The 24,545-nt window shown below is 49.5% G+C and overlaps 1 protein-coding gene across 1 annotated transcript; it reads right to left on the bottom strand.

Annotated features, from left to right (window-relative positions):
• Positions 1–1,686: 1,686 nt before the first annotated feature.
• AMZ1 (archaelysin family metallopeptidase 1) lies at positions 1,687–19,362 on the bottom strand. Its single transcript, XM_068146650.1, has 7 exons — positions 18,848–19,362; positions 10,008–10,340; positions 9,214–9,381; positions 8,220–8,348; positions 7,945–8,108; positions 6,198–6,374; positions 1,687–2,530 (listed from the first exon to the last, which is right to left on the bottom strand). Exons 2-7 carry the CDS (start codon positions 10,309–10,311, stop codon positions 1,961–1,963), a joined length of 1,512 nt encoding a protein of 503 aa, XP_068002751.1. The 5' UTR covers positions 10,312–10,340; positions 18,848–19,362; the 3' UTR covers positions 1,687–1,960.
• Positions 19,363–24,545: the final 5,183 nt, after the last annotated feature.

The following is a 24,545-nucleotide window of genomic DNA, read 5'->3' on the forward strand; positions in this document are numbered from 1 at the left end:
AGCAGCAGCTCTTCAGCAGAAATTGATGCTTTCACAAGGGAGCTGACATGAGTTTACAAGCCAAGAGGCACGTAGGGAGTTTCCCATCTGTGACTTCTGCCAGCAGTTGTTTGTTTCTGTGCCACTCTGTTGTCTTTTGTCTTTATGATAGAAAGCTGCCTCTTTTCCCCTAGGCAGTGTTTATGGGCTCTTTCTGGAAAGTTTTGAAGTTCAGCCTAATGATTCAGTCAGAGTAAGAGCAAGCAAGGCTGAACACAAAAAAAAGTCAGCATGCCTTGGTTAAAATAGTACATCTGCAAAGGCAACAACAGAGGGAGCACGGGGCAGTAGATGGATTTGCAATTCAAGCAGGGGCAGTAGATGGATTTGCAATTCAAGCAGGATTTGCTTGGGAAAACTCTGCTGCTGGGAAGGATGTCTTGCATGCAAACCTCTCTGCCGGTGAGGCTGCCAGGAGAGGGCGGCAGCGGGGGTCCTGCTGCACGGTGCGCCCGCTGCAGGCAGGCAGCCTGCCTGGAAAAAGGGTTTCCAGGAACTGCTGTCATCCATCCCGAAGCCAGAGCTCCCTTTTTGCTCCCTTCTGTGAATCATGCAGATACGAAGTCGTTGGTTTCCGGAATCCAGATTAATTTATTACCAGATCATCTTTTCTGCCACCTGCATCTGTAAATCTCAAGTCTCTCCCACTGATCCCTTCCTGCTCCAAGAATGCACTGGCAGGATTTGAGGCCCTCAAAGTGCACAGGGCAAGTGCTCAGGAAAGCCAAAGCTATTAGCTCCTCTGAAGGGAAACATCTCCCTTCTCCCAGCTGAACTGGACCCAGTCCTACCTGCTGGTATTTTTAGACAGCAGCAATCTGGAGCATGGCCATGAAGCTGCAGTGGGTGTTATCAGTGCTTAGGTCTGAGTGAACAGAGGATGGACAGACTCAGCCTTTCCTTGGTGTGCTGCTGTTCCAGAGCTCAAAACCCTATCAGCCTCTTGAACTCCATCTATAAATAGCTGAAGAGGAACAGCATGCTCTAGCAATGGGAGGAGAGGCTCTGCAGCTCCTGGTGCCAGCACAGTGCCTGTTCCTCTTCAGTGGGTGACTTATGGAGTGGAGAAGAAGGAAAGGGCCAAGGCATTGATTTCTCAAGGCAGATAAAGAGGAATGCATGCATGGTTCCCCCTTCTAAGTTAATAATCATTGAGTGTGTGAATGTTCTCAAAGGTTTTCTATCCTGTGCCAATCCACAGAGGATGTGAGTAGTTACAGCTCAGGGCTCCAAGCCTGGCTTTGTTTGAAGTGAAGCAGCTCTGGAGATCCCCTTGAGTGTCCGCCAAGACAGTCACACTAACACTGCCCTTTGTGGCAGATGAGCTGCCAGGGATCTTGCTGCTTTACTTGCTGACTGTGCCTGTCCTCCATCTCTCCCTCCTACTCAGAGCATGAGTGTATCAGTCTCTGCTGTGCTCCTGTGCAAGCTCCAGCTGATGGGGCAGTGACCAGAACAGAGATGAACATTTGGTATGGGAGGAGAGGAAGAAATAGAAACTGTGCTGCAGAGTGGAGTGCTGAGCAGAGGAGAGCTCTGTGTATGGGAGAGCTGCCCTGGTTTCATTTGCATCTGTTTGTTCAGATGGCCCAAGCTTCTGTGTGAACATGTTCAGTGTTTAGCATGGACCTCTTCCTGACTGACTTCAGACCAGATGAAATACAGCAAGAAAATACAAGTGCCTACAAAAGACTTGAGGGGGGTTCGGAGCGGTGCTGTCATTTAGACCAGCACAGGAAAAGCCCTGAGAGAAGAATGATCACATCAAAACTGTTAGCAATCCCAGACAAAAAAGAAACACTTTTTATTCCTGTGAGGAGTTGCTGTTTCTCTCTGACAGCAACAGCTTGTGGTGGCAAAGCTCAGAGGCAGGGCACTAAGGTAACCAAAGCAAGCTGGCCCAACCCAAGGCAGACCCAGCCTAGTTTTCCTCCCACCGCCAGCGCTGTGGGGACGATTCCCCTTTGGACAGTTTTCTGGAACTCAGTTTCCTCCTCAAGGAGGAAAATTTGTCCCCCAGAACTTTCCTTAGCCCAGCGTTGTCCTTAGCAAAGGGTAGGTCCTTCCTCATAACAGGCAGCTGTCCTGTGAACATCTCCCACTTCGCCAGGGCATCCACAGTCTTGTCTACTTGGGCCAGTTCCTCCTCGGAGACGTTCCTCTCCAGGGCGGCAATGCAGGTCTCCAGCCACAGTTCGTAATCTTTAATGGTGTCTGTGGGCTTGGTGGGCACAGCCAGCTGGGGCTGGCTCTGTGCCTCGGCCAGAGAACACGAATGTTCATCCTGCTCCAGCTCCTGGCTGATGGACAGGGCCTGGCTGCACGTGTCTGGCGTCAGCGGCTCGGACAAGGAGGTCACAGCCTCAGAGTCATTCTCACAGCACATCCCGGAGTCTGAGCTGAATGGAAGGATGTCCTCCGAGGCAGACAGGTCTGCTGACTCTTGCCTTGGCCATGTGGACAATACAGTCTGTGTCCAAGCATAGAGCTTCTGTAATGAAAGGGAAAAAAAGCTTTCATTTTAAAGAATGAGAGAAAACAGCTACACCTTTCCATGTCAAGAGAAGCCTGTTTGTCAGGTAAGCCTGGTTCTGTTGGGTGGCTCAGCTTCAGATGCTATGCTCTCTCTACTAGAGGTGGGTTGAGACAACTCCTAGCTACCCTATGAAGACAAGAGCTTTCTCTCTCATGTTTTCCTGGAGTCAGTGTCTGGCAGAGCTGCTTCCAGCCAGATGTGGACTTTATCTGCCCTGTTATTGAAGATGGTAGGAGACAACAGCACCAAATCCCTGCTGAGCAGATGTGGTCTCTAGCCAAACCACTGCCTCTCCAGAGGAAGCTGTGTCATTACAAAATCTCCTGAGATAGTGGAGAAGAATCCTGTTTCATGTCACTAACTCCTGAGGTAAAGTGCATTTTATTCCTCAGAATAGCTCTTCCCTTCTTGAGCTGAGATGCTGGAGTGGGAAGGCCAGGCTCCAGGAAGGGATTAATGAAAGGAAAATGTCTGAGGCAATTTCCTTTTTTAAATATGAACTGCTGCAATGGGGCATACAGCAGGTTGCTTCTGGCACATTCCTCAGGGAATGAAGTGCAGTACTCCAGTCACCACTGGAAAAAGGTGATCTCCTTGTCTGCCTTGTTGGCATGTGTTGGGGGAGGTGGGGTGGGGAGTGTGTGTTTGGCTTTTTCACACCCTCATAAGCTGATTCTTCATCTTTACTTTCTGCAGCTCCCAGCTGGTACCTTTGCAGAGTCCTGCTTTAGGAAACACAAGGGTGACAGAGTGTTAACCCCAGATGCTGGGTCTGTAGGTGCTCAGCTCGGTGTGAGCTGTGGGGTTTGAGAAATGGGCAGGAGATTTGTGGAGCTCCAGACTCCTGCAGTGTCCTGCTGCTCCCTCCCCCTTCCCTCCTCTATTGCTCTCTTCAGGCAAGCGACAGAAAGGATAAAGAGCTCAAATTGAGTGGGTGGGAGAAATCAGCCCCATTTCTCATTTCAGTCTGTGCATGAAGCCTCAGGGAAGTATTTCATACAAGAATAAAATGGACTCTTTCAGCTAAGTTAATCCACCCTGCCCCCTCCCTCTGGGGCAAGAAAAAATGTAAAGGGACAACTTTTCTCCTGCCTCATCCCACCTCCAACAGCCCTTCCTTCCCTCTGGGTTTTCAAAACAAAGAAGGCACCAGAAGCTGCAAGAGGAGCCAGACAAGGGCAAGGGACAGCAAAGCTTGTTTGAAAGCTGCAACCAGCCCATGATCCTGTCTCTCTTAGAATTCCCAAGAGCAGTGAAGCTGGGAAGGAATCACAACTGCTCCTTCACACCATTCCCAAGAGAAAAAGCTGCAGGATGAGGATGTCCAAGCAGTCTGACTAGATCATTTAATGCAAAAGGAGGGGATGATTGACTCAAGATTGATACCAAACCCACAAAATCTTTCCTGCCTTTCACCCTCTGGGTAGCTTCTTGATTCAAATTTGAGAAGGGTCTGTAGGGCTGCAGCCTCTCTTTGTTCTCATGTTTAGCTAGAAAGGAATAATGTCTTCATGGTTTTGGTTTGCCTGCAGGCAGGAGCATTTGAAGTGTGTACCCACTGCAAGCCAGTCAATGGGAATGAAACCTGCTGTCTGACACCTCCAGGGACTCCAGGTTTAGCACTGGAAATTTTTCAAGCACCTCTGCCATGGTGCTGCTGCCATCCCCAGCAGCAGAGCCAGCTGTGCTGCACCCAAGAGTAGGTGCTGTTTTTACCACTGCAATGAGGATGCAGCTGACCCAACCACTAAGAGCAGCTTGAACACTGTTTTCTTCTGCAGTCTGGCCACCACAAACTGACTAAAGCACTACATGCAGAGCAGCCTGAGATGCTGCAGAAGCAGCAGGTGGAAACGTTGGTTGCGGTGGGGAAACACCAGGAGAATTGATTTGCTTTCAGCTTTCGAGATGACTCATGCTGGAACAAGCAGCTGTGATGAAAAAATGAAGTGTTACTGAATGCAGCTCTGATAAATAAATTGCAGGGTTCTTCCTCCTGCATGAGGACTGGCTTCCTGTCCCACATGCTCTTCTGCCCCTAACTGTGTCTCGCTGCAGACTCCTGCAGCATTACCTGCTCCTGGCGAGGAGCAGCTTTGGGTCTGGCATTTCCTGTGTTCATTATGAGTGTCTGGGGCTGGTATGTGGCAGGTGGGGATCCCTCCTCCTTTTCCAGAAGGAAATGTGACTTGGAGACAGTACTTGGCCAGCCACAACCTCTCCAAACACACTCAGCAACTAACTTTGCTGTCTGATATTGTCTCCTAATGCTTTGTGCTCTCTTCTGTCACGGCCTGTAAGTATTTAATTCATCGTTGGCATTTATATTTCCTCTCAATGCTGTAGCAAAGCCTCTTACAGAGATTGTCACAACTCTCTTACACCAGCATGTACTCTGTCTAGCTGAGCTCTTCCTTGGCAAGGAAGCAGGTGTGACATTTGGCACATGTATCCTCTCTTCAGGCTTGTGTCCCTTGTCACTGGGGACTGCTGAGCCAACTACAGAATTTACTGCAGGTGTAATGGCAAAAAATGCTTCTAGAAAAGCTGAGTGCAGGTGAGAGTTCTTTTCTAGAAAGCAAGAGCTGGCTGCTGCCAGGCTGGATGCTTAAATAAACCAGAGCCTTTTCTCCTCTGCTAGTCTCAGCATTTGAGGCATTTCTCAGACAGAAGCAGAGACCAAGCAGCCACAGAGTCAGCGCTGGGTCTGACAGCACTGCAGATGCACAGACAGGCAGGAAAACCACACTAATGTGTTGGGGTTTTTTTGTCTCCCACATCCCTTGCCGTGTGGCTGATTCCACACTGAATGAGTCTAGAGGCATCTCCCTTCTCGTTCTGCACATATCTCGTTACAAATATAACCCACAGACTTCACACCAGGCAGCCATGGAAAATCCTCTCTCTGAACTTGCTGTGTGTCAGACAGGAATTGCAACCAGTGGAAGAGAGGGTGCTGAGTGCAAATGATGATGTTACTTCTATTCTACTAGCCAGCTGGCTACTAAATCCTGCTTTTCAGACAGCAGACGCAGAAAACCCTTTCTAGAGCTAGGTTGCACAGTTCCTGATGTTGTCTGGATGGGGGGTTAGCAGTTTTCTGGGTGGGAGAGAAAAGACAAAAGATGACCCTGGGACCCTCCACTTATTAGAGGATAATAATTTGGGATACTTTCTCATATCTTTAAACAATGGGACTGCAGCAAAGTACACACTTGATGTCTATCTCTGTAGCAGCAGCAGCCCCAGAGGAGCAGAAAGTTGTGGTGGCAGATATGAAGAGGGCACAGATGTGGGAATTGCTGTGCTCACTGCCTCGCTGGCCTGCAATCTGCCTGCCCCTCCCACCTCTCTTTTAGGACTAGCAAAACAGGGTCAGTCTGTTGTACTGTTGTTCATGAATACCCAAAAGCCCTCAAGTTTGAGTGAAGTGCTGCCTTAGTCACAGACCATGCTTGCAACCCCTCCTCGTTTAGGTGTCAGCTTTCCGGTGCACCTTGCACTGAGAGTATCTGGGCTTAACACACTGCTACAGCACGTTTCATGCTGTGGTTTGGGGAGAGCTGCTCTGCTCCCTGCCCTGTCCCCTTGCCCCAGGAAGGGTGGTGGATGTGTCTCTCACCCGGTAGCGCTCGATGAGTTTGAAGCCCACCACGTGCTGCAGCTTCCGCAGGCAGATGGGGCAGGGCTCCAGGGGCCGCAGCAGGGCTTCGTCCAGGCTCAGCGCCCCCTGCATGATGCACTGCAGCCAGCGGCAGGTCCCCAGCCCCATCAGGTGGCAGATCTCATGACAGGTCACCTTTCAGGGAAGCAAAAACCACACCAGTGTAAGGGTCATTCCTGCTTCCACTGCCCCACCTCTTCCTTCTCTGCTCCCTGGCAGTCTAACCAATTTGATGCTCAGCCCTGGCTTTTGCAAGGGGAAAGGGGAGTGTGCCTCCCTTCTTCCCAGGTACCCCAACATCTCTGTTGGTATGGAGGAGGAGGAGAAGTGCTGCAGTTTTCAGAAGGAGCTGTGGGAAGAAACTGCAGACAGCACGTTCAGAGTCATAGGGCAGTGCTGCTGTCACTCTCTTCCCCAAGGACAGCGTGGTGAGGTTTTTCAGGGGAAAAATCCACTCCCATAGGGGTCTGAAAAGAGCAGCACAGTCCGCGTGAGAAATCTGGAAGAAGCTATTGGCAACAACAGATCTGGGTCCTTCCAAAGCTCTTCACTCTGGTGCCAAAGTGAAAACTAAGCTGGAGTCAGCTGGCCAAGCATGACTGCTTTGGGAATTGGCAATTGTGGCAAGGATGGAGGATTCCCCTCCTCCTCCCACTGCCACCTAGCATTTGATATTGCAGGAAGAGACCGCAGCCAAGAAAACCCTGAGCGAAAACAGGAGGAGGCAGAGGGAAATGGCATCAAAGGTGTTGGTATGGCTGCTCCATGTGGGCCAGCTTTGGGAGAAGCACAAGAAGCAGAGCTGGCGCAGGGGAGATGCTGAGATGAGTGAGGAGAGCACTTCTGAAGAGGATTTGTTGGAGATTAATGGTGTTTGAGGACATCTACATGTAAACAGATGTTCAAACCTGTCTGAGGTATTTTCCTCCTCCATCCACTCATCCATCCATGTAACCAGGTCTGGCAAGTGGTCCTCTCCCCTTATGGATACCAGTGTCTGAGGAAGACACAGTCACCCATTCCCAGCCAGCCATTAGTTAACACAACTCCACTGGATGCTCTGATTAGCCTCCAGATAGTTTATCAGCTAACAGGTCCAACTGCCTGTGCATTGCAGGACAAGTGAAACACTCAGATTGCCCAAGCAGGAGCCAGTGAGGAGCTGGGCAGGGATTTTGTCTCCATGTTGCTCTATGACATAAAGCAAGTCCTGTAGCCCCACTATACAACTGCTGCTATAGTTTCCCCCAGGGGCAAGGGGAGTAAGAAGTGTCTGCACAGTGCACTAAGCTACAAGCTCCTTCTGTCTGCATTAACTGTGTGGACTTTGCTGTGACTATGTCTTCTGGGAGCAAATTTATGCCTGCCTCACTGCACTAAGATATGAATCACAGAATCATTTTGGTTGGAAGAGACCTTCAAGGTCCTCAAGTTCAACTGTTGACCCAGCACTGCCAAGTCACCACTAAACCATGTCCCTCAGCACCACATCTTTCTGTCTTTTTAAGTACCTTCAGGAGCAGTGACTCAACCACCCCCACAGGCAGCCTATTCCAATGCTTTACATCCCTTTCAGTGAAGAAATCTTTCCTTACATCCAACCTAAACATCCTTTTGTGCAACTTGAGGCCACTTATGCCCAAGGTCTGAAATGTTTAACCCTACAGGGTAGGAAATAGAGGATGTGGGACATTGCTGGTCCTACCTTGCAGCACTGGACCATCTCTTGGGCGCTGAACAGCAATGTCCGGTCTCTGCTTTCCTTGCTGACTTCACATAACTGTTCCTTCTGTGTGAGTGGATTCAAGCTGCTGCAACCAGCGTGGGGGAAATCCCCAGAAAATCTGGCAAAGCTGCAGACCCCCACTTCTGTAAGGAGAGGTGTGGACAAGTTAGGCATCGGCTCTCTTATGGCTGTCTCTCACCTCAGGCAGCATGAGAAGAAAGCTGTTCTAGGAGATCACAGGACATCAATCCCACCTTGTCCTGGCAGGAATTTGCTGAATGTGAAGCTCCAGGTCTCACATGGGTAAAGGTCCAGCAGAGTAAGGCCAAGGACACACAGGGCATCCATGGGCTTGTTGTTCTTCAGGAAATTCAAGATCCCATCTGGACAAATACAAGAGAGCTGTTCAATAAAATGCAGCCTCTCAGGAAAGTGTGCATGAGGCAGAATTTCTGCTGCTTACTGGCAGGAGAGTGTAACCCAAGCCACAGATAAGCAGAGCTGCTGGATGGAAAGCCTTGTCTGTGTAGCCCATACCCTCAAATATGAGTATGAACAGACCTAATGTTGGAAGTGGTGCTGAGCACAGAGTTAAACTCAAGCAGAGCTAAGGGCAGAATTCATTGCTAACCCATGGAAATAAGCACCTGGAAGCAGAAGAGTTTCCCTGCAGACAGCTCTGACCTGAGCTGGAGCAGCTGCTGCACTGCAGTGTTGGGGTTGTGCTGAGCTTGTGCTGCCCATGGCACCTGCAAGCAGCACATTCCAGACAGGTGTTTGTGCAGCAGGAGCTTGGCAGATGACAAACCCATTTCCTTGGGGAGCTGTGTGACACTTGAACCCAAATTTCCTAAGATGAAAGACTAGGAAGTTCCCTGCCTGCACCACCCAGGCCAGTAATTGACTTTGGCTCTGGACAGGAGGTGGGAGAACTCAGGCTACCCCAGATCAGCAGTGCCTGGCCACAGAGCTGATCCCATCACTTTGCAGAGCTAGACCTAAACATAATAGCACTGAAAAATACAAACAGCAGAGGAAAATATGATGAAAGTCACTTTGTTTTTCATTCCTGTTTCCACCCTCAAAGTTCTGGGTTTTCCATGGGAACAGGATTTCTCCCTTTTCACTCCCTTCCTCATCCCCTCCCTGCTCAGGCAATGCAGGGCTATTTCAGGCATTTCCCAAGGGAAGGCTTATGCCCTGTGCCAAGCTGATGTCTCTCTGGGTTCCCTGCTCCCAGGTCCTCACCTGCGTGAAGCTGCACCCTGTCCGAGTCCTGGCTGTGGCGGTAGCAGCAGTGAATGGAGGAGATGGGGATGGAGGGAAGGCACTTCACACGGAGACCCAGGAAGAAAGACTCAACACAGCTCTGGAGGGAATCCAGCAGCGAGAGCCCAGCAGGACCTTCAATTAAGTCTAAGAAGAGAAGCTCTATTATCAGTTCTTTAGAGCCTGTAGGGTCTGAAGAGGGCTTATGGGCTTGGCCACAGCAACAGAGGCAGGCTGGCTCATTCTGAAGGTAATTGCTTACTCGGGAAGGTGGACATCTCCAAATGGTTATACAGACATAAGGGCAAAGAGGGAGTTCTTTCTGAGAGGTGGTTCAAGGCATTAGTACAATCCCTTATTAGCAGAGCAGATGTGCTAGGAGGGTTGACTCTTGTTTAAGCTGTGCAGAAAGATGAAGAATATGGGAATAGGTGGCTGGGTTTAATGTGCCATCAGGAATGGAGCTCCAGAAATGCTGTTTGAGTCAGCACAGTTTTACATTTGTATACACATGGATGTATGCCTCCATATGTTCATAGCAAGCTTCACCCAGGAGCACACACACCATGTACAGGGCAGGTCTACTGATGGTGGTCACCATGGTTTGTGACTCTGGGCTGGGGGCAGGCCAGAGCCTTTGATGCTACACTTATCTACGCTCTGCCAACTGCATTTTGCACGTTGGTCCTCAGGAGAGGATGTTAATAGCATTTAGCACCACCCACCTCCCTCCCGCATCTTTGCAGGTTGCTCAGTGAAGATGCCCACATTACCTATAGGCTGCAGGTAAATGTGCTTGCGGTAGAAGTTCTGCTTCCTCCTGAGCATGGCGTGATAGAAGGTCTCAAAGTCCTCGGGGGCATCGGGGTGGCTGAGGAGCCAGTCGAAAGCCGTCCGGATGAGCAGCGTGCAGAAGAGCGTTCTCTGTGGGTTGTAGGCTTCGGAGAGGAACAGCTTCTCTGCCCTGGAGAAAGCCTTGGCATAGAGCTCCTGCAGGGCTGGGTCGGTGGAGATCAGTGCATCCTTCAGAGCCCGGGGCCCAAAGCTGAATTCCTGAGCGTGTTTGCACTGCAGCATCGCGGAGAGACCCCCGGCTGCGGCGCTGCCTGCAGGAAGGGACACAGCCGTCAGCACGTGGCCTCAGGAGGGACCTGGAAACCTCACACTTTGCTCCCAGAGCAGTTTGCACCAAGATCCCAGCTGTAAGGTTTGATTGGGAGCTTCCAAATGCTGTATATGGTGCTGGCCAAGAGCCCCTGTGCATTTACGTGAGAGTAGTTGTTATAGGATGCTCCACATAGAATCATAGACTCATAGAATTGTTAGGGTTGGAAGGGACCTCAAGGATCATCTAGTTCCAACTCCCCTGCCATGGGCAGGGACACCTCACACTAGCTCAGGTTGCTCAGAGCCACATCCAGCCTGGCCTTAAAAACCTCCAGGGATGAGGCTTCCACCACCTCCCTGGGCAACCTGTGCCAGTGTCTCACCACCCTCATGGGGAACTGCTTCTTCCTAACATCCAAGCTGAATCTTCCCATTTGTGTACACCTCTGTTCTCTGGGCAGTGTACCAGCAGATGGTGCTCACGAATGCATAGCCCCATTATAGTTACCAGGTGTCTGGAGGATATCAGATCAGTTGGGTTTGTTGTAGGTTTTCTGGTGCTCTGTTGTCAAGAAGTACCTCTGTGTGCTGTGCAGCTGGGTGCACTGGCCCTCATGTAATGTCCAAGGATGGTGTTCCTTTATGCTTGGGCTAAACAATGCTCCTTAGAGCTCTCAGAGGCACAGGTCCAAGAAAGAAGAGGTAGATCTTGGTGTTTATTTATCCATCTATCAGAAAGCAAACCTTGTCAGTTACCTGACACTAGTGAAAACAGCTCCTCACTGTCAACTATTTCCTCTTAACAGCTTTTAATCCTCACTCTTGGGTACTGATCTGGGACATCTGCCAGTTCATGGTGCCCTTGTCAGGCTGCAAGACATAGGAAGGTTTCCCCAGCCTGATCCACAGGTGGGCCCTGGTGGATTAGACTCGTATTTGCTGGTGCTGCCTCTCCAGCAAGATATGGGTGGGCCCATTGCCATCATGTCACTTGATGAATAACTTCATGTCACACCATGCTAGCACCAAGAATGCTGGCAATGATGAAAAGTGGTAAATAAAGAGCAAATGAAAGCCTGCAGCAGAGAGAAATTAATTCAGAGCATCCCAGAGAGATCTTTTCTGGGTCCTTTCTGAGGGCAGCATTATCCAAAGCTACAGAAGCCAAAGCACTTACTTCCCACTGCAGTTTATGTTCTCATGGAGATTCCAGTAGACATTTTGGGGAAAGGGAAGAAAAAGAGGAAATGAAGTACAACCCCTCCAGCTAACCCATGTCTGGATTTCTCCAGAGGCACTCATTTTTACTGAGGAGATCATGCCAAATAGAACTAGAGCATTTTGGAGCAGTGCTGCAGGTGCCTCCCACAGGTAAGTTCATCTGTGTAGAGCAGCATGAAAAGTACAGGTATGCACAGAAACACAGGGTGTCTTGGAGTAAGTGTTGTCTTCTGGTGGGATTGTGAGGTGGCTGGTTGGACTTGCTGGTCTCAGAGCTCTCTCTCAACCTCAACAGATCTGTGATTCTACTAGGTCAGTTAATACTAACTAAAAAGAAACCCACCAGCTTTCTGGATAGATGAGCAAATATATCAGCTGTTCACCATCACCAGTATCTCTGTGTGCAGAGAAGGGCAAGGAGGCTGGGGAGAGGTCTGGAGCACAAGCCCTATGAGGAGAGGTTGAGGGAGCTGGGGTTGTTTAGCCTGGAGAAGAGGAGGTTCGGGGGAGACCTTCTTGCACTCTACAACTACCTAAGAGGAGGTTGTAGACAGGTGGGGGTTGGTCTCTTCTCCCAGGCAACCAGCAGCAGAACAAGAGGACACAGTCTCAAGCTGTGCCAGGGGTAATTTAGGCTGGAGGTGAGGAGAGAGTTGTTAGCCATTGGAATGTGCTGCCCAGGGAGGTGGTGGAGTCACCATCCCTGGAGGTATTCAAGAGGGGATTGGACATGGCACTTGGTGCCATGGCTTAGTAGTCATGAGGTGCTGGGTGACAGGTTGGACTTGATGATCTCTCAGGTCTTTTCCAACCGTATTGATCCTGTGCTTCTGTTCCTCACCAGCATCATTCAACCACAGGGAGAAAGAAAAAAAAAGAAGTGGTGAAATATTTTGGGGAGGAACAGGTTAAGCCTAGCTTTTAAGTAGGTCTGCAGCCTAGATCTGTTGAGTAAGTGACATTCAGTGGCCCCTGAGGACAAGAAAATTCAGCATTGCAAAACAGCCCCAACGTGAGTGAGCCAGAGCCCTTCCTCTGGTGCGCAGGGAAGGCTCTGGCAGCTTGCACTGTAAGAGAGAAGTAGCAGCCCATTAAAATGAGCACTGAATTCCTTTCCATCTAACCCTTGGGAAGATGTGTGTGTGTGTGTATAAGCAGTCCTTAAAAAGACTCAGTTTGTGTGATCTCTTTTGGGTTTTTTTTTTGGTGCTTAAAGGTGTACAGCCCAGGGGAGGCAGCGGGTAAGCAGTTTTCTTTTTGCAGGCTTTGTTTTTTGCTGTCATTAAAGGCTGAGAGCAGGCAGCACGGTGGGATCTGAAGAGGTACAAAGGCCCTGAGCCAATAAAAGTTTCAAAATAAAACCTGTGATGCTTTCTCAGCCACTTCTTAGCTACCTTAACAGAAAAAAAAACCCACCCACGTTCAAAGTGCTTCTGCTGATTTTTGTAGGTAGCAACAAGAGTTCATGTGAGGTTGTCCTCCACTTCCTCACCCAAATCTCTACACTCCCAACTTCAGAGCTGGGAGGATGAAGTGAGAGTCTGACCCCACCAGGTCATCAGGAGTTTTGCCTTGGGCTAGGCCTTTTCCTAAGGGCAAGATTTCACTTGTTCTGCACAAACATCAAACACAAGCATCAGCTTTTCAGTCATAAGCAGAATGTACACTCAGAAACTATTAGCAATGGTAAAATGACTGAGGGCATGATGCTGTGAGCTGCTGCCTGCCTGTTGCTCGCAGGGAAATCAAGGAGAGACTTTGGACTTGGTGCAGGTCGAGAGGGATCTCGTCAAAGAAGGTTTCTGAGGCCACTTTCATCAGCGCTTCCTGGCAGTAAGTGGAGTGTGGGTCTGGGGGAGGAGAAGCTGGTTAGAAAATGAATGGATTTTTCTTTTCTAAATGGGATGTATGTAGCAGCAGATACAATGAGTGCACAGTCTCGTAGCATGTGTTCCCCCAGGCTCTCTCCTGGAATATAGTTTGCACCCAAAGCTGTGGGATACGCATTGTTTCCCAAGGCTTCCTAAAAGGGGACATTCACCCAGCTCCAGACATTCCCAGCTACAACCATGGGTGTTTTGTGAATGTCCACCATGCCCAAGGACTTCCATGATTACACTGCAGTGGTCTGAAAGCTCAAGCACAGGAATTCACTTGCATCACACAGTCTGGAGCCTCCTTCTCCTGGAGGCTTTGGGTTTGCTTCCAACACAAGAGCAGCAACCCGTTACACTCTGAAATCCAACACAATCACTTCTCTTCAGCAAGCTTTTTGTAAAGCACATCACTGGGGAAAATTAATGCTTCAGAAAATGTTTATGGACAGCTTCAGCAGTTTAAAGAGGAAGCTGGTTTGCCACATTGATTCTGTGATTCTATGATTAACTGCACTGGATGTTATTTGAGCTTCACCTAAGGTGTGGATACAATGTTTCACTAACTGAAGTAGTGCAAAAGGGCTTTGTAGTTTTTAAGCTCTTGTGTGGAGGGTGCCTTGTATCACTCCCTGATGGAGTGCTTCAAAGGGAATGGCACTTTAGACTGGGTATTTCTCCTCCCCCTTAGTTTTTAAGATGCCAGGGTGGTGAGGAAGAAGGGGAAGCACTTCTGCTTTCTTCTGCTCTTCAGGTACATAGGAAGGAGATGGCATGCCTTTAAAGAAAACAAATACAGCTAATGTGGCTCCTTGTTTAATGGCAAGTGTAGGACTTGACCAGCAAATCCAACCCTATCCTATCCTATCCTATCCTATCCTATCCTATCCTATCCTATCCTATCCTATCCTATCCCATCCCTGAGGAGGAGAAAGTAGCTTTCTTTAATTTCAAAGGCCAGTAACTAGAGGTTGTGCTGGAGGAAATGCCTTAAGCCAAACCCTAAATGTAAGACCACCTGCAAATGGAGACACCATGTTCACTGATGGGACATTTTCTACTTTCATCATTAGGAAAAAAGCATCCTTTTGCCAGGCTACATTTTGTCATTCCATCTTGAAGCCATTTGCTGATGCAATTTTGCCAAACCAAGGAGCACTCATACAGGCTCTCACAAAGGAGCAATGCCCATGGGACATGGGCGTGAGACATGAACCTGTGCTCCCCTGGCACCTGCAGGATCCTTAACATTGGATTCCCTAATTGGAATGTGCTGCCCAGGGAGGTGGTGGAGTCACCAACACTGGAGGTGTTTAGGAAGAGACTGGATGAGGCACTTGGTGCCATGGTTTGGTTGATTAGATAGTGTTGGATGATAGGTTGGACTCGATGATCTCAAAGGTCTTTTCCAACCTGGTTAATTCTGTTCTATTCCATTCTAACAGGGTAGAAAAGGAGCCAGCCTGTGCTGGGAATCCTAACCCAGGTTATGGTTATCTGTTATTCACGTCTTTCATGTTATTCATCATCACATCCATGCAGTGCAGTGGGGATGCAGCATAGCTGGGACATGGTTTAATGGCCATGATGGTGTTAGGTCAGTGCCTGGACTCTATGATCTTGGAGGTCTTTTCCAACCAACACAATTCTATGAATCAATAACCCAAAGGTTTTGGCACTTGGCTCCTTGTCTGCTGTTGGGAACAGCCTTTCCTAATGACTATATTGCAGGAACCTAGTTGTGGCCACCCTGCCTGTGGGCCATGATGTAAGGCAGGAGCTGCAAGGACAGCACAGTCCGTATGTCTGCCTTTTGATAACATATGGAGGTATTAGATCACACTGGGCATATTAAATAGATCTTTTTACTATGGAATTTGATGGATTACATTCCATGGTGAGTGTCTTCACGAGAAATGCTCCCAGAATCCAGTCTCAGCACGTGACAGCTGAGCAGTCAGCACATTCCCTCTCATAGAGTAACTTGTAATGTGCTATATCTGCAGTTCAGGTGACTCATAAATTATTCTCTTTGCAAATCAGGCACCTATAAATTATTCTCTGTAATTGAAAATTACCTATGAATTATTCTTTTTGAAATTCACACTTGTGCCATTTACCCTCTGTTCTATTGACATTGCTTTCTTGGATAGATTATGCCCAGGGCTGGCAGTGTAGTTCTCAAAAGCCAAGACAATATCATACAGTGCAAGTCCACTCAGGATGTTCTGACAAGATAGGAATGGTCTTGTCTGCAGAAGATGTGTTGCACAGGTCCAGAGAAGGGCACTCAGTACATAACTGATTATGGAATCTGGTCCTAATATCACAGGCTGGGGGTGGGGGGTTGTTTGGTTGGGTGTTTTCCCCTTTGTTTTGTTTTGAAGCTGATCATTCTAAAGTTGTTTATTTTACAAGTCAGCTTGGGAGTCATTTCTAACTCTGCAGCCTCTGCAGGCTGCAGATGCACAGAAGGAGATTCATTCTATCTCCTTCCCCTCTCAGCTCTTGTGAAGTATTCAGAGGCAAGCCCACTTAACCCGCCTCTTTGGATGTCAGAGGGACATTAGTGGAGTCTCTTAAACCTGATTAATTGCTTAAGTTGGATGCTGTACTGTAAACAAGCAGCGGTAGTGCAGAGAATTCATAGCCAGGCAACAGAAATGAAAAGCCCAGAGCAAACATAACAAGCACTAACTAATTATCAACACATGCCCTAGTTGCTTAATAGCTCTTTTCCTGAGATTTGTACTTGGTGTCTGCTGCTACTGCTGCTCTCAGATGGGTCCCTCCTCCCCAGTCTCACTCAGATGACAGCCTGAAAACCATTTGCTCAATTTATTTGTTGACATGTATAGAAGAAGATTTTTCTTGACTGGGAAGCTGAACTCTCTGCAGGTTAAAAAAAATCCAGCATGATGGGAAGGAGGGAGAGAGGACACTAAGGTGTGGGAGCACTTATCTCTTGTCCAAACAACATTCTCATTAGTCCAGCTCCTTCCTTGAGCACCTGAACTCAGCCCTTTGCACAGAGCCAGGCTTTGCTTACTGAGTAAGTTCAGCTGCTGGGGTCAGACTCAATCTGTATGGTCAGGTTCAGACCTGAAGTGGGGCAACTCCCAGGGGCTGTGGGGGAATTTCAAGATGCTCAGCGCTTCTCAGAATCCGTCTCTTCTGCTCACAGAGAAAATACCCTCTGGACCTGATCATCCCCAGGTTTGTACCCACAATGGACTGTAACATCTTCCACTCACTTTACATCAAATGGTCCCAAAACACTGAACCAGATCTTTATGTCTTCCAGACCATAGTGTTAGATAAAACCTCCTGGCCTCACATACTGCCAGATCCCAGCAATATTTATGTGTAATGGCTCTAGAACATGTTTGTGACTCAGAAACACATGCTTTGTGTGGTCTCTCTCCAAAAACAGAGTCATTTCTGGTACTGTGTAAACCTTCAGGGATCCACGGATGCAGTTTCTGGGAGGAGAATCTACCTGTCATTTTGGAGCTGTGATTGATAGGTTCTTGCCAGCAGGCTCAGTCCTGGGAAGTCTGTCCTCACATAAATCATCCCCATTAATTTACTTGGACTGTTGGACAAGTCAGGTGGACAACTCACACACAGAAAGGTTTGCAGGATTGGAGACTAGATGGCTGCAAGTCATTAGAGATGCTTCCATCTGTCCTTATTTACGTGTTCAAGTTATTTAGGAACATGGACATATCTACTCTCCCCTTGATTCTGGTTTACATTAAAGCCTGCTCTCTTCAACACACTGCTCTTCATTTGAATAAGTATTAAGGGCATACATTATCCCTGGTTTCAGTCTTCTGTTCTAAGGATTTTATTTATTCTATGCCCATACATAATGCTACCTCTTTTTTTTTTAAGTGCCTTTTATTTCAGCCTCTCTAAGTGCCAGATGAACATTCATGAACTTCTGTGTGCAGCCCTCCAGAAAGTGAGCTGAAGGTGCCTGCTTTTCTCCTTGCTTCCCCCTCACCACCCATTTATTCATCATTATCAGTGCTTTCTCTGTTCATTTTAGCCTGGCTAAACCCTCTGTGATGCTTCTCCCAAACACACGTGTGATGAAGGGCTGGCTGCATTCTTCTTCCTTTGCTCTTGCATGAAACAAACCTCTACAATCTACTGGCTGCTTCCTGTGTGTTTGCTACCCAAAGACCCAGAAGCACTAAGCAGCACCTATCAGTGCTCTACAACAAACCTAATGCTGCAGAGATGCCCGAGGTCTGATCATTCACAGCTCAAGGTACTTTGTTCTTCATCATACTTGTCTAGACAGACTAAATGGTTTATGTGAGACACCCCTGGTGTTAGCCAGGGAAGAGGCTGTGCTTTCCATACAGATGGATGCCCAAACAGGTATGGCTGTGGTTAGATACTCCCTCGAGCCCAGGCATTATAAAAGTGGCTCATCATGCAGTGTAAATGCACTGTAATGCTGTGCCTCCTCCCCAGAAATCAAGTGCTTGTTAAGTGGTGCTACCAGGTAGGGGATTTTTATGTGCGTTTTGCAGCCAAGGAGGAGGAGAGAGCTCCACAGAAGTACCACAGACAAGGAGCCAGAAAACCAGTATGGCTTGAGGGACACACACAACAACAAACAACAAACCCAAGATTTCTTAGTAGCCAGCTGTACGCCAAGCACCAGACAGCTCTGCCAGCCCGGAGATTTACATGTTCTGGAAACACTGCAGAAGCAGGTCCTGATCCTGGGACACCTGAGCCCTGCCTGGCCCTGGTGATTCGGAAAAGGGGCAGCTGAAGCCAATTCCTGGGGCGGGGATTGTACGGGAGGGCTTGTGGGAAAGGACCAAGTGCCCCAGCACCCGGTGACGATGCATCAAGCCTGGCCTCTCCACGCCGCTGGGCAGGATGCCCCGAGCTCAGCCCCTGGCACCCCGAACCCCAGGAGGGTGCACCAAGGACGGCGCTGGCACTCCAGCAGAGTGCCCTGGAACAAGACCCCCAGCCATGGTGAGGGATACCCCGGGTAGGACCCTCAGCGCCCCGTGGGGATAATGCTCAGGCAAGACCCCTAGACCCTGCGGAGGATTCCCCGGGCCGGACCACCTAGCCCCGATGGAGGATGTCCCCGGCAGAAACGAAACCCTCAGTCTCTGCGAAGGGAGCCCCAAGCGCGGTCCCCTGCACCCCGGCTGAGGGGATGTCCCGAGCAGGACCCGGCATCAGGGGGGGAGGACGCCCTGGGCATGGTCACCATCACCCGGGGAGATGCCCGGAGCCCGCTCGCTCCGCACCCTGTGCCCCCCCTCCTCCCTCCAGCTCCCGCCGCACCGGGCTGTGCCCTCCCCGCGACGAAGGATAGCCGGTGCCCACCCGTGCCCATCCCCAGCTGCCCAGAGGGGGACCGGACTCACCGCCTGCCGGGTAGAGGCGACAGAAGCCTGCAAGGTGCGGCAGGGCCGGGGCACCCGGCTCGGGGCTGGTGAGGCGGAGCGGAGCCCGGCAGTGGTGGCGGCGGCGGCGGCCGCGGCAGGAGGAGCAGGAGGAGGAGGAGGAAGAAGAAGAAAAAAAAGGGGGAGCAAAAGGGGGGGCTCGGCCCCTCCGCCAGGAGCCCGCGGGATTCGCCGAGCCGCCGCCGAGAGCCGCCTCCCGCAGTGCCCGGGGCAACCGCCAGGAGGCGCCCTCGAGTCGGGGCCGCCCGGGAAGGGAAACTCCCGGCGCAGGGGAGGCAGCTCCGGGGACAGGAGAGACAAGGTGGCAGATCCGGGGCGGGGGGCACAGTTTGAGGGCAGAATGGCAGATGCGGGGGTCAGCTCCAGGTTGTGAGGGGTTGCAGTGGCAGCCCCAGGGGCAGGAGGAGGAGAGCAGCACAGGAGCAGGGGGAGAGGGATACCCCACTTGGGTTGACTCCCCCTGCAAAATGGGGAGGGTAGAAAGGGTACTGGGGTGCTCGGGGCAGGAGGAGAAGCCCGGGACTGGCCCAGGGAGAAGCTATCCCTGTTCTTGGCAGCGGCACTTCCCCTTCACCCTGGCTTGCTGGAGCCTGGGAGAGAGGAGCTAGAGCAAAGTCAGAGCTCGTTTTGGGATGTGTGTTCCCAAAAGAGCCTGAGGCTGAGCAACATGACAGTGCTACAAGGACTGGAAGCCCTTTAATCTTTGCTCTTAATAAGAAATGAGTGAAGGAGTGGGTGTCTGGAGAGCAGAGCACTCGTTATGTGGTTATGCTGGTGACTGATGCCATCTCCTCCATGGGAGCCGTGTTTGCATTTGCCTTGATGCTCCTCTCAGTACATCTCTCCCACATGACCTGGATGTGTTTCTGTGTCCCACGGTGTCCTTTAATTTGGGAATATTATCTGTTCTTGGAAAGGTTAATTATATTAGAGGAGTGAATCTCTGTTCCCACTTCTTCATGGCTTCATTTATTCTGCCTTTCATGTTTTGATCCATTCAGTGCTTTGATCCTTTATTTCTGCCATCCCTAAATGGGATGAAAAAGGAATAGCCTGGCTGGGACCCAAGTGTGTCCCTAAGTAACATAAACTGAAATTAGGGGGGAAAATACAATTTACATCCTCAGGAGCTGGAGTGGTCCTGGCAGCCCAAATGCTGTCTGCACACCCAAAGGCCTTGCAGAAATGTCTTGCTGGAGCCCAGGTGCCCAGAGAAGTGGAGGAGTGACCGTGTGCCGTGCTGTAGGGTAAGCAAGCACCAGAACAAGACCATTACCGTGTGCTGCAGTCTGCTGTCCTTGGGACCTGCATTGCTCTTACAGCACCAACAGCATCACTGGTGAAAAATTGCCCTAATTTGCTGCTGTCATAATCAGGTTGAGAGGCGAAGCAGCAGCTTCTGATGTCAGTGCAGCTGCTCAGGAAACCTCTTTGTGGGAAACTTTCCTGAGATTCAGCATGTGGGGAGGGTGGGAAGGACTCCTAAGGCCTTGCAATAGCATAATCTTCCACTCCAGCTGCTAACCCAAGCGCAGGAGATGCCCTCTGTGCTGCTTTAATTGGTTGCTGCTTGTAATTAAGAGTTTATTTGTATTAATTAACTTAAATTATCTGTTTGTGAGTCCCTCGTAGTACAGCATCAACATATTCAGAACAATACAAGCCTCAAAGAGTTGGCTCCTGCCCCGAGGAAGCTGTGAGCTAAAACCAGACCAAAAGAAAATTGCTGTCCTGATACAGCCTGCTAAAAAAAATATTAAACTAACCTCCCAAAAAAGCTTTGTCTCTTGTTAAAAAACATTTTGCCTTCACACTTAATATTTGGGAGATCTATTAGTGGAGATGAAGAGCAGGGACAAAGTGAATGCTGGGTCAACAGGCACACATTCACACTCTGACTTTTTAGGAGGCTACTGGCTTGCTGAAGAGAAGATCAGTACAACAGGAAGGGGGGAAGGGAGGAGGAGGCAATGGTCAAACACCGGATGAGATGACAGCCAGAAGGTGGAGAGGGCAGAGGTGCAGTAAATCAGGGGGACAGCGATGTGTGCCTAGGGAGGGAGTGGAAGAGCACTGGCAGGGCTGCGTTTCCCCATCAGCTCAGCTGTGATTAAGGCTGGTCGTAGCAGAGACGTGATGCTCACCACAAGTGGCCTTTATCTGCAGTGAGCAGCAGCAATCATCATTCTGCTTCTAAACTTGCTTGTTTATGCAGAGTTGTATTTCTTAGAGAGGCCCTGATCCACTGCCTTGGCACTGAAGGATATAAAGTACAGAGGCATGTGCCTTGGCTAGGTGAGTGCAAGAAACTTCATGGAGCTGCACAACCCCAGGGGTAAGGGGAATGGAGAAAAACTTCAAACCAATGCCTAAGACTGGAACTGAAGCACCTGCAGTTGTTTAGCTGAGGAAAATCATATAGCACTACATAAGTAGGTACAAGGGTGGCCAGAGGACTGCTCAGACCCAGCCTGTCTGATGGGGGTGTTGTGCCCTGTCCTGACAGCCAAGCTTGGGGTGTTGGGGTGTATGAGACTGGCAGTCCAAACCTGTGTCAGGTCTCTTCATGTTTGCCACCTCAGGCTGCTATGAGCCTGCTGGACACTTGGCTGGAGGTAGGTGACTCCCAGGCAGCTACCCTGAGCTGATGGAGAGTGAACTCTGCTGGTTGTTGGGACCTTCTTGCTTCTGCCACTGACCTGTGGGGTGACTGGGACAAGTCATTTCCTCTCTGACTCCCAGTTTCTTTTCCAGCCTTCCTTGCATCCTTGTAGCTCTGAGGCAGTTTTGAAGATGGCCAGGACACCAAGCAAAGTGTAAAAGCACATGAGCAAACTTTCTTGAAGTTTGGTTGCTGGTAGAAGTCTAAAGAGAGCAGTGGGGGTTCAGATCTTGTTTTCTCTCTGCTGGTCAACCACAACCTGACCAATGTCTGGGCAGCCCTGCACAGTTACTAGCAGCTGCTTTGCTGTTGGTCCTAAAGCAGTTGCAGACACAGCTGGACAAGGGGCTGCCTCACTTTTGGACTGTGCTGTGCTCAAGAGGGAGAATTAAGGAATGCACACACACAGAGATAAGAAAATCATCTAGTCTTGTGTTGCTGCTCCTGTGAAAATGAGATGGCTGCAAAACTTGCTGGGAGGAACAGGCAGGAAAACTAAAGGGTGAGACCTGCTATGTACTAATGGTGATGGAAAGTAAGAGGAACAACAGGACTGACTGGTTTGCAGTGGAGATTAGGAGCTGCTATACAGGGAATTACTGGGAGAATGAAGTGTGCACCTGTCTGGGGACAGGTTTGCCCCCTTTGCAAGCTGAAGATCTGGTGGTGTGGTTTTGGCAGGTAGAAGGTCTGAAGCAGGAGATGAGGAATTAAAGCAGGATTTCACCTTGAGCAGGAGGGTCTGAGGGACCACGTATGACAAGATAATAGGAGCTTTGTGCTTCCTCACTGAAGTCAGTTGGTTTGGCCCTCTGCATACATCAGAGGCCATGGAAGATGAAATGTTCCTTGTCTTTTCCCTTTGATCCCATACAAATGCAGTGTATTATGCTGGTGCTGTGCAAAGATCCTTCCTTTGGCCAGCTGCTGGCCTGGGCACTACCCAAACCATCCTCATTTGTGTGCCAGGATGCGCTCCAAGGTGCCCTATCTGTCACCCTTCCACAAGGAGCCCCATGGATGAACCTCATGGAGGCAGGGGGGAGTAGTGATGTGAGTGTGGTGCACTTGAGAAATCCAAATGAAGCAGCTTGGATCAGCACAGTGAAGGACAGCATCCTTCCCTCAGCAGGAGGTGGTAGAAGAGAAGCAGAGAGCAGAAGGGACCTTCTGGTAGGGGATGGAGTGGAGGCATTAGTGTCCCTAAGGCAATGTTTGTGCTCCTTCTGGAAATGTGTTGGACCAGCAAAATGGTCTCTCTGCTGTGTCCTGGCAAGGTCCAGGTGCTATTGGCAAGCTTGGGGAGCAACATTAATGAGAACAAGTGTTTGGCTTGTGTTGCTGTAGTGCCACAGACTTGGAGAAACAAACAACAGAGCCCAGCCCTTCTTTGATTAGTGACTGCAATCTGCTGTCACAAGCTGATGCTGGAGGGGAAGATAAGAGAGAGAAAAAGAGAGCAGCTATGGAGTGGAAATGAAAACACTGGGCAGAAGATCTGGAGGGGAATGAAAATGAACCATTTATTTGCAAATAAGGTTCATGCTTCCCTGTGCATCCTGAGCATCTCCTAATGCTATGGGTTCATTCAGAACTAAGGCTGGAGTTAAAGACTCTTGAGAAGAGGCTGTCAGCATACAGATCTAGGCTGTAGCTGGTCCAAATCTGTCTTCTGTCTAAGGAAAATGTATTCCATCCCAAGCTGTGCCCATATGCAAGGCCTTTTTACCACTGATTTCGTGTTTGAAGTCTCTCTGTAGGAAGTCAGTGTGGATGCTCCATGATTCATTCCCACGAGGATGCCTGATTTCAGGTCCCCATATGGTCACAGAGGCAGAAGAGGGGGCAGACAGAAATGTTTACAGCAAGAAGAATGCACCTTCATTGTACAAATTTGGCCTGGAATAGAAGATCTGGGGAGTGTATGGAGGGATTATTTATTTCTTTTCATGATTGCTTCCTCTTGGCTCCTCGTTAGGCTTTGGGAACAATGAGGAAAGAGGCTGCTGCCTGAGCAATCCTTCCCAGGCTTTAAACTCAGCCTATGTGCTCCCTGGGGTTCAGCAGAGTCCACTTATTGAGGCCAGCAGAAATAGCATCTCACTTCCTGCTTTCAGAGGAGGTGTTAAGTAGGACATAGTTAAAATTGGGTTTATTAGTAAGAGAAGAAGGGTTGCTATTTCTCTTTAAATGCTTTGGTTTGATAATAGATCTTTGAGCAGAGACCTGTGAAGAGCTACCCTTGTAGAGGGCTAAAGGTGAGATGCTTGCAGTAAGGAAACTGTCTCTGCCATAAATTATTGGGCAGAAGTGGATGTTTGGGAGCACTTTGAGTTTCCATATATGCAGCCCTGACTGGCACCCAGTCCTGCAGCTTTTCAGCCCAAGGAATATCTTGCTGCTGTGAGCACCCAATAAAGGGTCCTGGCTCATGTCCTGCATTGTCACCTTGGTCTAGAGGAATTTGGCAATCACTGTGTGACAGCACTGGTGGAAGGGTTCTGCTCAGTGCCATCTGCATTTTATAGTTTACCAGGCTTTTCCTTAAGACAGAGACATGAAGACATCAAGTTTCACGTGGGCAATAATCTAAGTGGAGAAAGCCCCTCTGTAGAAATGTGCTCCATAGGGGAGAACAGGAGTCTGTGAGCCAAAGGCAAAGCCCCACAATGAGCTGTCTGTCATTAAAAAGCTGCAATGAGATGAAGTAAGAGATGGAGAGCAGAGATAGTTGAGAAACACAAGCACTTTCAAGTCTTTCACTGCAGAGATGATTTAAGAACTTGCCAGGGGCCTGATTTCCTCCTTGCACTGTCCTTCATCAGGTGACTCGTGCTGTGCAGCCTGGTGGACACCAGCGCTGACCTAGAAAGCTCCAAATGGTGATGGAGGTGTGAGCAGTAAGCCAAGCTTAGGCAGAAGGCAGTGGAGAGTCACAGGGCTGCAGAGCTGATGTCTGTGCCTCGTTGGGCTGATGCATGTCTGTGAGGTTTTTGC

Source organism: Melanerpes formicivorus, unplaced genomic scaffold (assembly GCF_026170545.1).
Source record: "Melanerpes formicivorus ecotype bairdi unplaced genomic scaffold, bMelFor1.0.p_v2 SCAF_14, whole genome shotgun sequence".
Taxonomy (NCBI): Eukaryota; Metazoa; Chordata; class Aves; order Piciformes; family Picidae; genus Melanerpes; species Melanerpes formicivorus.

What these genes read in the sequence shown, in the direction of transcription:
- AMZ1 (XM_068146650.1), bottom strand. Translation starts at nt 10,311, where the DNA reads ATGCTGCAGTGCAAACACGCTCAGGAATTCAGCTTTGGGCCCCGGGCT. An exon ending in CATTTACCTGCAGCCTATAG is followed by an intron (nt 9,382 to 10,007) that starts GTAATGTGGGCA and finishes TTCTCTTCTTAG; the next exon opens with ACTTAATTGAAGGTCCTGCT. An exon ending in AGATGGTCCAGTGCTGCAAG is followed by an intron (nt 6,375 to 7,944) that starts GTAGGACCAGCA and finishes CTTCCCTGAAAG; the next exon opens with GTGACCTGTCATGAGATCTG.